We start from the raw sequence: 16,106 nt of genomic DNA on the forward strand, positions 1-16,106 counted from the left end.
CAATTCAAGGTTTCTTCGAACATCAGATATATTGGGTTGCTATGAGTTTTCCGGACTGTATGGCCATGTTACAGAAACATTTTCTCCTGATGTTTCACCCACATCTGTGGCAAGCATCCTCAGAGACTGTGAGATCTCAGAACCTCTGAGAATGCCTGCCACAGATGTGAGTGAAACATCAGGAGAGAATGCTTCTGGAACATGGCCATACAGTCAGGAAAACTCACAGCAACCCAGTGATTCCGGACATGAAAGCCTTCGACAAACAGATATATTGTGACATGTTCTCCTCACACATTATTTGAATTATGAATTTCGGAAATATTTGCAACTCTTTAAAAACATGCCCCACAAAGGGGCTGATTGCTAGGTTACTTTCACCCTTGTACAATAGCCTAAAATTATTTTGTTGAATTTGAAAATTGTGCATTTACCATAATTTTGCAGGAATGAGACATTCTATGTCAGCTGGACTAACCTGTCTATCAGAACTAAATATCTGTTAGTTCTAATTACAGTAATCAGCACTAAAAGACATTTAAAGCAGTGGACAAACTCCAAATTCTAGAAACATATTAAAAACCTTTGGAGTCAGGACTTTATCGTGCCAGCTTAATGTCTTGCACAATCATGTTAGTATAAGGAATGGAATCATACCAGTTTCAGACTGTTAATTATATTACACCTCTCTGCAATAACACAGTGATTGCTCCTTTGGCAGTCTATGATCCTGTCAACTCCCAATCCTCCAAGGAGACAGGTTTACGGAAAGTACAAACAGGCCATTGTCGCTTCAGTTGGTCACTGCTTGTTTGTTCAGAAAAACAGAAGTTAAGCATAAGCTAATGGGGGCCTTTGTTCAAAGAGATGGGGGGGGGGTCATAAACTTTTATAACCATAGTTTGGGAGGGATGTTTTGGTGTAAATTGCTGTGAATGCATCTACATGAGCCAATGCATTATTAGGGGAGGGATACATCAACCAATTAAAAAGCTGGACATGTGCTTTCTGCTTCGAGATGCGTAGGCGTCCTGCATTACCGAATTGGCATTACCTATTACCAAAGTTATGCAGTCAGGATAGAAGGACCTGTCTCTCCTGACCTCATCCTTTCTGTGTCTCAAAATTCCATTCTACATCTTTGTTCTCAGTCCCATGAGCTGTTCTCCGCATTGCCACCATAACACCACCTTTTGGCCTTATACCTTGGCTAGCATGCCTTTTTTGGGGGGGGGGGGGTTATTTTTTTATTTTAGCACAATTTTGTAAATATAGCAATAAAAAATTAAAAGAACAGAAATAAAATGGGAGAGAAAAACAACTTGGGAATAGCAAGTTGTTTTTCCCAACAGAAGGGAAGGGATCTATCACTCATAGATAGGTATTGGAAAGACAGCAGTATTTGGAGGCATTGACAGATTTCACCCATCAACAAAAAGGTGTGCTATTTATTTTTGCATGTCAGGAGTGACTTGAGAAACTGCAAGAGAATTGGCCGTCTGCAAGGACATTGCCCAGGGGACGGCCAGATGTTTAATGTTTTACCATCCTGTGGGAGGCCTCTCTCATGTCGCCACATGGGAAGCTAGCATTGAGACGGGAACTCACCCCGCTCTCCGGATTTGAACTGCCAACCTGTCGGTCAGCAGTCCTGCTGGCACAAGGTTTTCACCCATTGCGTCATCAGAGCACTATAGTCTTGGAGGAAATTAAAAGTAGTTGCAACGTTTAATTTCATGATAGCAACTTGCACCAGATGTGATTCACCTGCTGAAATCACCTTTGCCAGCCTCGTGCTGTTAAGGTTCTTAGTCTCAGCCTACAGGAACTGTAGGATAATACAAGACAGATACAATAGGTAGAAAATTCTAATGCAGTTGTGATTTTTGCCCAAATCCAACTACTACTTTTAACTACACAGACTTATTGAATCAATAGTATTTACATAAATATCGAAAAACTGTTGAACAATTGATTTAGTAGATCTGCTCTAGATGGGACTAGCAACTGAATTTAAGGCAGTGTTTCTCCTATATTCATATTTGTAATGTCTCTAAGAAATTTATAACATTTTAAAACCTTTTTACTTAAGGAACAAATATTTGTCTGTTTCAGATATTTTTTTTAAATGTTCAAATGCATAAAATTACTAAATGTCTAGTCTAAATATTAATTCACCACACCAAGAAATGAAGGAATGGCAACAAGCCAAAGCTTACTGGTAGAATGTGTTTATTTAATCCTGTCCTTACTTATCTATTTGAATTAGACATGGTTTCAACAGTAAAACAGAAGGGGGGAGATCTTTTGAAAGGATCCGTGTTTTACAAACATACCGAATTATTATCTACTTAATTCTACTTCAAAGCAAGTGTAATCCATTTTAAAAAACTGTTTTTAACACCAAGTGGTCTATCACTTTTGTTTCCTGAATCTTTTGTGTCATTTCCATTCTTTTTTTCCACCTGGGTTGTGTGGAGCTCCTGCACACGTGCAATTTCTTTGCCTGCATTAAAATGCACCATCTGTCTGCTGAGAATAGGAACAACTAAATTAAAATCATTAATCCGTTTGTTCAATGTCTTGATATTTTCGATAAACTGTTCACAAACTTCCTTCCACTGCTTCTCTTTCTGTGGTGTCATTGGATCTCCTAGCTTCTTCCTAGAATTGACCATGTCCTTTCTTAGCTTTTCAATGGTTTCCCTTATTTCTTTCTGCATGACAATCCATTCTGGTTGGTATCCATTGTCTATCAGGATCCGGTTCAGGTTGTGAGTCATAGGATCAATATGTGGACAATCTGAAAATTTTCTCAAAGGCTTTCCTTTACCACTAAGGTTATCAAAATCTCCTTTTGCCATGGACTCCTGAATCAGGTCTTCGACCAATCGGTCAATTGCTTGGGTGATCTTTGCTTTCTTGCTGTGCCGCACATCTTTAGCTAACATAGATTCATTCATAGCAAGTTGCCTCTCCATGACCTGCTTTCGGTATTCCATGACCTGTTCAGAAGCCCGATCAACTCTAAACTGTGTATATTGCTTTTGTCTTTGACTTGGAGTACCATAACCAACACCTTCAAAACTTAAATAGTGTCTGTGTTGTGGCGCTTTAGATTTGAATTTGTCTTCTTCATCTTCCTCTGCCTTTTCTCTTGATTTCATTTTCTCATCTATATCATTAAGCACAGTTGTATATGCTTCTTGAATCTGTATAAAAGTTGCAGAATCTGCTGAAGTTGATCCACTGTCTGGATGATATTGCTTGGCAAGGTCTCGGTATACATTTCTAACCTCTTCCTGTGAGCAACCTTCCTGCAGTTTAAGAAGCTTGTAAGAGTCTTTGATGTTCTTCCTCCTGTGATCTGACAGCCACCGACAGCCATAATCAAAGCAACATGGAGCTGTATTGTGTTTCTTTGGAACCAGCACTGAACATATCCAGATGCGACACTGGATGTTTCTCATCAGCACCACACAAAGCCACTTCATAGCTCCTCGGTGTAGTTACAGTTACAAATCTGAACAAGTTGAAATGGAATGTAAGTGAATTAGATGTGCATTTTAAAAGATCCATTGTCATTCTTAGATTCTTTCTGTGAGTTAATTTAGAAAATGAAAGTTAACCAATGATCTGTGGTACATTTTATAAATTGCCCTGTCTCAGACCTTGACTGACTACACCTCTCTCCATCCCCTTCCCACTTTACTAGGCTGAAGGGAGAATCCCAAATGTCACGAGGAACATGTTTTGCACACCCTTGCTTTACAAACATGTTTACCAGATTCTGCTTTCACAATATCAATTAAATTTGAGCATTTTTGGATCTAAATTTAGCCTGATGTGTTAGTATTAGAAGACTCACACCATCTAAAAGCTCAGGTTGTGGGTTCTAAAAGAAATTAGCAAAACATGCAATCAGATAGATACCTGAAATAATGTCTTCAAGTTGTTTCTGACATGACACTGTATTACAGGGCTTTCTTGGCAAGATTTGTTCAGAGGGAGTTTGCCATTGCTGCCCTCTGTGGCTGAAAAAGTGTGATGTGACCAAGGTCATCCAGTGCTTTTTTATGGCCAACTAGAGTTTTAAACCCTGGCCTCCAGAGTCATAGTCCAACATTCAAACTACTGCATCATGCTGGCTCCGAAAGGTTTTTTTTTGTTTTTGTTTTTTTTGCCAGTCTCATATTTATTCTGCATTTCATATTGTCAGGAGTTTACAAATTGTTTCCTAACTTGTGAAGGCACATCCTATCCTTCTGCTAACACCATGTGATTGATTACAAGTAAAGTGATTGATTTACTATGTGCTCAGTAAGTAATTTTATTCTAGGAATCTTCAGCCCAGCTATAAAATTGTATCAGGAATCTTGCCATCTCAGGACTCTTCTACACTACCACAGAAAATCCAGATTATCTGCTTTGAACTGGATCATATAGCAGCGTAGACTCATATAATCCAATCCAAAGCAGATAATGTGGATCACCTGCTTTGATAATCTTTATTATATGGCAGTGTAGAGGGGCCTCTGTCACTAATTTAGAAAATAAATAACAATAAAATTAAAAGGTTTTTTACCTTCCATTCTTCGGTAAGGATACATGGCCATTCTGCCTGAATTTACAGTGCCTTCTGTCATCTTCTTTTAGACTATGGGGGAAATTAAGAATCTCATAAAAATATAAATGATTAACAGCAAAAATCCACTAGTTAAATGACCCTTTTATTTTTATTAGGCCCGATCTACACTGTCATATAATCCACAATCTGCATCCATATTAGCTGCTTTAAACTGGATTATATGACAGTGTTGACTCATATAATCAATAAGAATCATAGAATCAAAGAGATGGAAGAGACCTCATGGGCCATCCAGTCCAACCCCCTGCCAAGAAGCAGGAATATTGTATTCAAATCACCCCTGACAGATGGCCATCCAGCCTCTGTTTAAAAGCTTCCAAAGAAGGAGCCTCCTTTCTAATTTCTAAGACAATGATCTGGATTATTGCTTTGTTAATCTGGATCATATACAGTGCAGATACAGCTGTAGATTCATATAATCCAATTCAAAGCAGATAATCTGTATTCAGAAACCAGGTTATATGGCAGATCCAGCCTTAGCTGAACGTCCTTCATACATTACATTCATACAACTGACCATGGCTCTAAAATGATTTTGGGAGCGGGGGGAGGAATCTGAAAAGCAAACTTGTTTTTGCTGCATGAGGTTGATATAAGTTGACAAGAAGGCATGTACATTTAGAACATGTATTATTATTTTGAAGCACATTTCTTGTCAACGTATATAAAGTTACAAAAAGGAAGTAGAGGGTTTTAGCTGTAGTACTGAACTGGAAGTTGACTGAACAAAATGCAACAGAAAAAAAATCCATGTGCAATTACTCCAAGGTTGTTCGAAAACAATGCTAATATCTGATAACAGACTATATTTTTCATGGCTTTGATACTCTTTTGGATATGCTATATATAGTACAGATTACATGAAGAAAATACAAATTTTGATTTTTTTTTAAAAAAAGAAGAATTATTGTGCCTCTTTTTTGTCAAATCAGTTCATTCCAGTGTATTCTGCTCCAGTTTTGAACCAACCCCCTGGAACAATCCCAGCATAGTCTATCTATAAATTTATCCCATGGAGTTTAATGGCCTTGCCCTTAGGAAAACCAGTTTGAGATTACATCCTGGGATTCTTTTAACAGAACAGGTAGGTTGAGAAGAAGACCCAAACAAGCCATAACGGGAAGGCTAGGCAGAAAGTTCTTTCATTAATTCATAAACTGATTTTGTATTCTTTATTTTATTTGATTGGTTTATTTTTATTGTGATGTTATTTTGTTGTTTATATTTTTTATGATGTTGTACTGTTTTGCTGGGCTTGGCCTCATGTAAGCCACTCTGAGTCCCCTTTAGGGAGATGATGACGGGGTAGAAATAAAGTTGATTATTATTATTATTATTATTATTATTATTATTATTATAAACACAACAAGATGAATCCACAGCAGACACTTTGCTTGCTGTTGAATTGGATCACACATCAGACACTTTCCAAGTGTGTAGGACTGTGTGATGTATCAGTGAATAATGTGTGCAGATCCCAGTAAGGTGGCCTTCTGCACCTGGCAGATGGTAATTTTGTCAGCGCCGATTGTGTTTAAGTGCAGGCCAAGGTCTTTAGGCACTGCACCCAGTTCTTGTTGTTATTATTATTATTTTGGAAAGCAAGAGAAGCAATATTAAAATTGGAAAATAACAGCAACTGAGGGCCCTCCTACACAGCCATATAACCCAGAATAGCAAGGCAGAAAATCCCACAATATCTGCTTTGAACTATTCCAGTTAAAAGCAGATAATGCGGGATTTTATTCAGCTGGGTGGAAAGGGCCTAAGATTTCATGACATTGAGCCTGGTCAATTAAAAGAGATGTCAAGTTACATTACTTCTCCAGTGTGGATGCCCCCTTACCTTCAGTGGAATGTGCATCCACACCTGAGAATCAACACAGTTTGACACCACTTTAACTGCCACAGCTGAATGCTGTGTAATCCTGGAAGTTGGAGTTTGGTGAGGCATCATCACTCTTGGGCAGGGAAGGCTGAAGACCATGGCAAAACTACAACTCCCAGGGCTGTACAGCATTGAGACATGGTAGTTAAAGTGGTGTCAAACTGCATTCATTGTAAGGTGTAGATTCACCCAACGTGTAATATCATCCAGGAGGATTTAATACTTGGGACTGAATATATTCTGATCTTTTCCTAACCTTGTGCCTCCTCCGCCCCTTGACCTCCCATTTCAGCCCCTTCGCCCGGCCTCGCCTGCTATGTTTGGCACACAGAGGAGGGTCTTCTCCTTCCGAGGCTGACCTTCGCTCTTAACGGCTCCCGAGGCGGCTGTCAACACAGCCCCGCCCCTTTGCTCCGAGCGCGGACTGCGCATGTCGCCGCGGGGAGTTCTGGGAAATGTAGTTCTCGTGAAAGCTGCCATGGAAACGGTCCTAGCGTGAGATTGACCAATGGGGTTTAGGCCCTTGTGCCTCAACACAGTTCTTCCCGCGCACTTTTCAGCGTGTGGATCACAGCACTGAAGGGAGAGTGCGAATGTGCTGGAAGAGGCTTGTGTGTACAGTGCCCAGTAGAGCGCTACGATGCCAATTTAACTGCCATTTATTTATTTATTTATTTATTTAAAGCATTTCTGTTCCGCCCTTCTCACCCCGAAGGGGACTCAGGGCGGAGCACAGCATATATACGGCAACATTCAATGCCGGGACACAAATTCATATACACATACATAAACATTAAAAACATTTATCTCAATATTAAAATACACCATTCAAAACCATCCTAGTCATCTGCATCAAATCCAATTGGCCTGGTAATCTTTCCGATGGCTGCTTTATTGCCCTGTCCCGAAAGCTTGGTCCCACAGCCAAGTTCTTGCCATCCTTCTGAAGGACAGGAGGGAAGGGGCCAATCTGATCTCTCCAGCAAGGGAGTTCCATAGCCAGGGAGCAATCACCGAGAAGGTCCTGTCTCTCCCCACCAATCGCACCTGTGACAATGGTGGGACAGAGAGCAGGGCCTCCCCGGAGGATCGTAATCTGCGCGATGGTTCATAGGGGGAGATGCGTTTGGACAGGTAAATTGGGCCGGGGCTGTTTAGGGCTTTATAGACCAAAGCCAGCATTTTGAATTGTGCCCAGTAGTAAACTGGCAGCCAGTGGAGGTGGCGTAACATGGGAGTTGTATGTTTCCTGTATGCTGCCCCAGTTATTAACCTGGCTGCCTCTCGTTGGACTATTTGAAGCTTCCAAACACTCTTCCAAGGCAACCCCACATAGAGTGCGTTGCAGTAGTCTATCCTGGATGTAACTTCCCATGGTACAAGCGCAGCTAGCGCACAAGTTTTAATTGTGCAAAAGCTCCCTGGCCACCACTGTAACCTGGAATTCCAGGCTCAGCGATGAGTCCAGGAGGACCCTCAAGCTGCGAACCTGTGCCTTCAAGGGGAGCATAACCCCATCCAGCACAGGCTGTGACCCTATACCCTGTTTGGCCTTGTGACTCACCAGGAGGACCTCTGTCTTGTCTAGATTCAACTTCAGTTTGCTCACCCCCATCCAGACTGTCACCAGTTCAGGACTTGGACAGCCTCTTTAGCATCTGGTGGAAATGAGTGGTAGAGTTGGACATCATTTACGTACAGATGGCATCGAACTCCAAAACCCCGGATGATGTCATCCAACGGCTTCATGTAGATGTTAAACAACATGGGGAACAATACTGAGCCCTGCGGGACCCCAACGTCCTATGGACTTCTAGCATGGCAACATCCTATGGACTCCTAGTATTTGTAGTCAGAGAGACAGTAGACTGGTTCAAAATGGTTGTGTGTCCTTGGGTACGTCTATATTAGACATGGGCAAACTTTGGCCCTCCATGTGTTTTGGACTTCAACCCCCACAATTCCTAACAGCCTACCAACTGTTAGGAATTGTGGGAGTTGACGTCCAAAACACCTGGAGGGCTGAAGTTTGCCCATGCCTGGTACACTGTAAAATTAACATAGTTTGATACCTTCATGGCAAAATCCAGTAGACTCTTGGGGCCTCCTCACTCCTATGAGGAGAGGCCAGCTGTGTTGTGCATATGATGGAGCAGGAGCAAATCATAGAATCTGAGTTGGAAGAGACCCCCAAGGATCATCCAGTCCAACCCCATGCTTCCATGCAGGAATGTTATTGAGCAATGTAGGACAGTTCACTGATTGCGAGATCCGGAATGCAGAAGCTGAGTCTGTGCCTGGATTTAAAGCTAAAGCCCAAAGTTCCCAATCAGAGAAGTCTCGCCAGTTGAAGCCGAAGCCAGTGAGGTATTTTATTCAATCTGGCCAGAAAGGATGACAGCCAGCGGTACGCCTCTCAAAACAAACTTACATAACTTGTACAAGTAAAACATACATTTTTATACACTGAAACCCTTTGTTTTTCCTGCACCCACCTCGGAGAGGCCAACTTTGCGTTGATTGGCAAAACCGGTGCTGACATCACAGCCAGCTGGAAGGATTCCATCTATAGGGTGGACCTGCGGCACCTTGCAGCCAATCAGATGTCTTTCCTAACTTCCAATGCAGATTTGTGGCCCTCCAATGGCCAACAGGAGTGGGATGGTCATGGGGAACAAAGGCAAATATGAATTTATAAGTAGGCAATAGTGTCTCAATCTCAAGAATAATGAAGTGGGGCCATCAGGTCCCTGGGAATTATTGTTTTTCTGTGTCCAGTGAGTGACCCATCAATTGGTTCTGATACCCATGGCACCCATGTCCATTGTTGGCCAAGTCAGTATATTGTCCAGAATGATGGGATTAGGTTATCCGTCTCTGGGAAAGGGGAAATGGCATCCAGGAAGAACAGTGGCAGAGCCTCCCAACTTCAGGATGGGTGCCATATGATAATGAGTTCTTTTTGTCCAGGTAGCCATGCTTGGACAATTTAGAGTCTGGTTATCCTTTTGTGCAGCCGGTTCATGCTAGCTGAAGATAATGGGCGCTTGAGTCCTTTGTTTAAGTGAAGACCAGGAAGACACAAGAGGAATCCCGGGTCATGTATTGCCTGTGAAAGGACACTAGGGTCTTTGCAGTGGCTCCGTGGCTCCAAAGGTATTTTACATAATTATAAAAACATAAAACATTAACCCAAACACACACAAGGGTAATGGTACCGTTTGACTCACAAATACAGAGGCCATCAGCAGCAGATACCAGGACCTTCAGGGATACTGGGAATGGGGAAAGAGGAGCAGGAAGGATTTGGGATGTAACAATAGTGTGGACCACCACGGCCAGATCAGACTTCCTAAGGTACGGGCGCAGCTGGCGCACTAGCTTTAACTGTGCAAAAGTTCCCCTGGCCATTTTTGGAACCTAAATTTGTACCTCTGCAATCCTATGCCATCCTGTTGAATGAAAGCTAATCCTGTGTCACCACACATACGTTTTTGCTGGTTCTGAACTGTGCTTCTGACAATCTGCTATATTTTTTTATGGAATCACCCCATGAGAGGGTTATTTTGAGCCTAACAGCTTTGATTCCTATCAGTTATGAATACTTTTACTAGAGAATGCACATGCCCCCGGTGGCATAATGGGTTAAACCCTTGTGCTGGCAGGACTACTGAATGCGGGGAGTGGGATGAACTCCCGTCTGTCAGCTCCAGCTTCTCATGCAGGGACATGAGAGAAGCCTCTCACAGGGTGGTAAAACATCCGGCACCCCCTGGGCAGATGGCCAATTCTCTCACATTAGAATAGACTTGCAGTTTCTCAAGTCACTCCTGACATGAAAAAGTATATTAGAAAATGCATAAGGATGTGGGTGAACTACAACTCCCAACATCATGGGTCGATTCCCCCCAATAATTTCCTGCCAGTATTCAATGTTGGTCATGTTGGGTATATGTGCCAAGTTTGATCCAGATCCATCATCAGTGGGGTTCACAGTGCTCCCTGGATGTGGGTGAACTACAACTCCCAGCATCAAGGATCCATCTCCTCCTCCCCTAACCCCACCAGTATTTTTTGTTGGTTGGGGGGGGGGGGGTCAATGTGCCATGTTTGGTTGAGATCTGTCATCAGTTGGAATTGCAGTGCTCTCTGGATTTAAAAATATGTATATACATAGACACATACAAACATATTTTCACTTTTATATATACAAATATTTGTTTGTTGCTTTTCTTATCAAACATATGTATCTCTAGTGTTATGCAAGATGATTTGAACTGCATTATACCATTTAATTAATGCAAATGCACTCATCTTTCTCTTTTGTGATTGGTGATAAGAAGATGAAATGTCACTTGGTGCATTCTGTCAGTGATCTAGACTAAAGCTTTCTCTCAATGCAATTTCTTGCTTGGCTAACTGTTCATATAACTTCACCTGGCATTTGTTCAGGAGCTTCTTTTGAGTCTGCTCTTTACAGTTAAGAAGAAAGAACGCTAACATTGATTTGTTGCAAATTTGAAAACAGCCTAAACATTTGGTAAGTTATTTTGCTTTTCTTAATATAAGTGAGGTTTTGAATTAAGCAGAAAGATAAAAATATATTTACATTTTTATAAGAGGATAGCATCTGGGGAAATGTATTGCCCTTTAGTTTCTAAAATGTGCATTTATTTATTATGTGACAAAATGAACTCTGATCAAGCATGAAAGATTTAGACGCAGGAGAATAATGAAAAGGAATAACACTTTTTTACATATGAGCAAAGCATATTTTTGTGTCAACAAAAACTGGTTATGTTCATTGTGTAGCAAAAGGCAGCTGTTGTTTGTGTACAAGAGATATGAAGAGTGAAGATTAGCACAGTTACTATTATGATTTGAGCAATCCATAGTTTGTCTAGAGTTAGGCAATCCAGGCACTATTCTGAGTGTAGCTGAGTTAAAGTCACAACATGAGTAATAAAGGTAATATTAAAAACAGACTTTTTAAAGTAATGATATTAAATTATTGTTTTTTCCTGTTTGGTGTGATAAGAAGAGATAATTGTTTTGCTTAAAGATCTTAATTGAACTTTTTTTTCAATGTCAGGAGTGACTTGAGAAACTTTAAGTCGCTTCTGGTGTGAGAGAATTGGCAGTCTGCAAGGATGTTGCCTAGGGGATGCCTGGATGTTCTGACGTTTTACCATCCTTGTGGGAGGCTTCTCTCATGTCCCCGCGTGGGGAGCTGGAGCTGACAGAGGGAGCTCATCTACGCTCTCCCTGGATTCAAACCTCTGACCTGTTGGTCTTCAGTCCTGCCAGCACAAGGGTTTAACCCACTGTGTCACTGGGGGCTCCTGAACTGATTTGCCTACACATCCAAAATTATAAATAATTCTTATTTTAAAAGGTGCTCAAGGATGTTGGGATCAGGGGCCTTAGGATGTATGTGCACACACAAGCATGACCAGTCCACCAGCTCAGGACCCTCTCAGCTGTGAAAAGGGAAAACCTTTTTCTTCACATTATGGTGTAAATTATTTCTGTGTGGGAAAATTTAGTGTAAGGAATGACACTTGAGAATGCATATCCACTAACATAGTGATCCTTGTATTTCAACCCACCAACTTTTTTTGTAATTATCAATATTTAATTTGCTGAATTAAATACTGATAACCTCATTCATTTCAAAATACTTATCTTACGATCACATTTCATACTGTACAAGCTAGGTACATTTTACATGGCCATCCTTTGTTATATCTTCTCTATAAATTCATCTTTCTGCCTCTGATTTAATTTGCTGAATTGATTATTCAGCAAATTAAACTCATGTTGGGTTGCTGTGAGTTTTTTGGGCTATATGGCCATGTTCCAGAAGCGTTCTCTCCTAATGTTTCACCCGCATCTATGGCAAGCATCCTCAGAGGTTGTAAGGTCTGTTGGAAACTAGACAAGTGAGGTTTATATATCTGTGGAATGTCCAGGGTGGGAAAAAGCAGTCTTGCCCGTGTGAGACAAGTGTGAATGTTGCATTTGGCCATGAACAAAATCTGGCTCTTAAATCAGGACAGCAAATAAAGATACTCAAAAACAGGGACATTCCAGGCATTAAATAATAAGGGACAGCTAACATCTCCCAACAAAGGATTTCCCGAACCAGGAAGCAGCCAGGTTTTGAAGCTAAAAGACTATTAAATGCTAATCAAGGTGGCCAATTGCAACATTCACACTTGCCTTAAGTTCTTTCTCCCACCCTGGACATTCCACAGATATATAACCCCTACTTTCCTAGTTTCCAACAGATCTCACAACCGCTGAGCATGCCTGCCATAGATGTGGGTGAAATGTCAGGAGAGAATGCTTCTGGTACATGGCCATGCAGCCCAGAAAACTCATAGCAACCCAGTGATTCCGGTCATGAAAGCCTTCGACAACACATTAAACTCATGTTAATGTTTATATAGAAAGAGTTGTAATCCCATGTTAGAAAATCTGATACATTTCACTACACTTTAATTAATATATTTGATTTGCCAGGCTGGATAATGTCAACAATGTAATTTTTAAAGGTCACATTCACTGAGTGTTTTTCCCTTGACATTTAAGATAGCTTGTTCCCAATTCATATAACAAATAAGGTCACTGAATTTTATTGCTGTCGTTTTCAAGAAAATATATATTTAATTTTCTGATAGCGGGTGATTATTGTCTGCAAAACAGTATTGAGGAAAAAACCCAGTTATTTTTTCTGATGACTGTTCCACAATGTGCATTATGGATAACTGCATCAATCTGTGCAATTTGATTGTGTTTGCTCACCTCAGTTTGCCTCTTAACTGCCAAAAAAAGTGGAGTTTAAGTGCATGGGTTTTTCCCGCATGCAAAGTCTCCAGACATCTTCAGGATAAACATGCCTAGCTCTTAGAGTCGCTCCTCATAGGGCTTGTTCTTCAGGCCCTTGATCATTTTAGTCGCCCTTCTCTGGACACATTCCAGCTTGTCAACATATCCCTTCAATTGCGGTGCCCAGAATTGGACACAGTGTGATTCCAGGTGTGGTCTGACCAAGGTGGAATAGAAGGGTAGCATGACTTTCCTGGATCTAGACACTAGACTCCTATTTATGCAGGCCAAAATCCCATTTGTTGTTGTTGCTATTATTGTTGTTGTTATTATTTTGCCACCGCATGACATTGTTGGCTCATGTTTAATTTGTTGTCTTTAGTAACCAGATTGTTGTCTAAATAATACCTGAATGATACAGCCTTACTTCTTATTAACTGTAAAGGTTCAGTCTATTGATCTTGAGCCTGTTCTGCATTTTCTGTTTAACTTACCTCATAAGCTTATTGTGCCAATAAATGGAGGGGGGGGGGATTATGAGTGATTGTTACATGCAATAAATATATAGATCTATTGCTTCTTTCTTGACATCGCCATGGGCAAGATGTGAGAATAATGCAGCTCTGCAGCTGATGCTCAACTGCATTTCCCAGCATTATTCATCATGGGTTATGCTGTCTAGAGGTGTAGACTACATGATTCCATGCAATTAGACAAATATCTTACTGGAAGTCCTGCCACTCAGTTTAGAGTAGTCAGTACTAAGCCAAAGGGACTAATGATTTGAGTCAGTAGAATATTGTCTCCTATTACTAAGAATACATCTGTGCTGAAACTGTTGTAGAAGTTTAACACTACAGAACAATCCAAAGGAATTATGAGATTTACAGTTTAGTAAAGTACTTGAAATTCTGTGTTTCGACAGCTCCATCCCACTCTCCTGGCCTTTAGCAGTAGAGCTTGCTAGCTCACAATTGCTTCAGCTCTCAAGCACAGAATTACTCAGGACATTATCGCATGAGGCTCTGAAAAGTTTCTGGCATTATTTGCAATGTTGTGCTGGAAAAGAGCAGGATGAATTACTGAAATTATTTGTTAATTAATGAACATATTGTTAGTAATGAAATAATTATTAGTTTCCATCCAATAAATTGAATTATCTTCAGAATAAGAGTGCTCATGACTGAGGTACTGCAGTGGTTTTGTAAATGACAAAACATGTCTTATTCTGAACACCCAGATGGCGGATCGTGTGCTTGTGATTGGCAGCGGAGGCCGGGAACATGCTCTGGCTTGGAAACTGGCGCAGTCTCCACACGTGAAGCAGGTGCTGGTCGCTCCAGGAAATGCAGGAACAGCGAGTGATGGGAAGATCTCTAACTCAGGTAAAAGGATTATTTCCTTAAGACTGTTCTGCAAACCTTGGACTGGGATCCACTAGTGGGTCTCATCCCACATTCAGATGTAATTGCTTGCCCTGTCCTTCTGAATCTGAGCTGCTTGTGTCACTGTTTCATTGCAACCTTTGGAGCCCCCAGTGGTGCAAGGGGTTAAACCCTTGGGCTGGCAGGACTGCTGACTGAAAGGTTGGCAGTTCGAATACAGGGAGTAGGGTGAGCACCAGTCTATCAGCTCCAGCTTCTCATATGGAGACATGAGAGAAGCCTCCCACAGGATGGTAATACATCAGGGCATCCCTTCAGCAATGTCCTTGCAGATGGCCAATTCTCTCACACCAGAAGCGACTTGCAATTTCTCAAGTCACTCCTGTCACGAAAAAAAGTGATGGATAACAGCAGGCGCCCTTATGCACAGTGTCTTAGAGGAAGCTGGATAGGGGAAAGTCTGTAGTGACATGAAAAGATATAGAGATAGGAAAGAAGGGAAGGGAAGAGAAAAAAATAGACAACAAATAGAGGAAGTATTAGAAGAGGATGAAAAGTTTTAAATTTTCACTTTGTAAGCCACCCTGAGGAGATGTGAATTTAAAGGCCTGAATAGTATTATTTTAATGAAAAAAAGAGAAAGAACCAGAATCAGGTATACTTTTTGGTCTTAGCCAACCACTACAAAGCTCATCCTTGCACAGATTTAACAAATGATGCACTAGTCCAGCGACTGCAGCTCAGAATAGGTAAATAGGTAATGGAGAAATGCACAGCAACTCTAAAGAAATTCAGGCTTTTAGAACTGATGCACTGTACCCAGGGCACTTGTAGATGTAATCTCAAAGCATCTGTCAATAATCTTTGAGAATTCCTAAGGAACAAGAGAGTTCCTAGCATACTAGAGGAAAGTAAATGATGGCCCTGTCTTCAAAAAGTTAGAAAAAGAAGGAAACAAGCAGCTTCCAACCAAATCTAAAAATTGAGAAAAACGTTTGAAGAACAGAAACAATGTGTCTTTAAACAGATAGAAAAGAATTCTATGATTACTAAAAGTCAGCATGCTTTTTTCAAAAACATCATCCTAGACAAATATATCTTTAAAAAAAATATAAAATGCTATTGTTTGGTGGACTCATAAATGGTTCCTCTCCACCTTGGAAAGATGTGAATAGTTAGGTATTACATGGTTCTGTTCTGGACTTGGTTTTGCTCAACATCATTATATGTAAATGACACCAAATTAGGAGTGATAGCAGGAGCCACGGTGGCGCAATAGGTTAAACCCTTGTGCCAGCTGAACTACTGACGGGATGAGCTCTACGTCTGTCAGCAATAGCTTCCTATGTGGGGA

The 16,106-nt window shown here is 41.0% G+C and overlaps 2 protein-coding genes across 3 annotated transcripts in view; one reads left to right on the forward strand and one right to left on the reverse strand.

The window, feature by feature from the left end:
- Nucleotides 1-2,215: 2,215 nt before the first annotated feature.
- Nucleotides 2,216-6,959, reverse strand: DNAJC28 (DnaJ heat shock protein family (Hsp40) member C28). 2 transcript variants are annotated; one of them, XM_060770388.2, is made up of 3 exons: nt 6,896-6,959; nt 4,586-4,657; nt 2,216-3,523 (listed from the first exon to the last, which is right to left on the reverse strand). In XM_060770388.2, exon 3 carries the CDS (start codon nt 3,492-3,494, stop codon nt 2,358-2,360), a length of 1,137 nt encoding a protein of 378 aa, XP_060626371.2. In that variant the 5' UTR covers nt 3,495-3,523; nt 4,586-4,657; nt 6,896-6,959; the 3' UTR covers nt 2,216-2,357. The 2 variants fall into 2 exon arrangements, with proteins under 2 accessions (XP_060626371.2, XP_060626370.2); XM_060770387.2 differs by having other exon boundaries at nt 6,793-6,946.
- Nucleotides 6,960-14,607: 7,648 nt separating this feature from the next.
- Nucleotides 14,608-16,106, forward strand: part of LOC132771882 (trifunctional purine biosynthetic protein adenosine-3-like) — a 29,063-nt gene continuing 27,564 nt past the window's right edge. The window contains exon 1 of the mRNA XM_060770393.2: nt 14,608-14,752. Within this exon, the coding sequence (XP_060626376.2) occupies nt 14,608-14,752 (145 nt within the window). The remainder of the gene's footprint in view (nt 14,753-16,106) is intronic.

Source organism: Anolis sagrei, chromosome 3 (assembly GCF_037176765.1).
Source record: "Anolis sagrei isolate rAnoSag1 chromosome 3, rAnoSag1.mat, whole genome shotgun sequence".
Taxonomy (NCBI): Eukaryota; Metazoa; Chordata; class Lepidosauria; order Squamata; family Dactyloidae; genus Anolis; species Anolis sagrei.

What these genes read in the sequence shown, in the direction of transcription:
- DNAJC28 (XM_060770388.2), bottom strand. Translation starts at nt 3,494, where the DNA reads ATGAAGTGGCTTTGTGTGGTGCTGATGAGAAACATCCAGTGTCGCATC.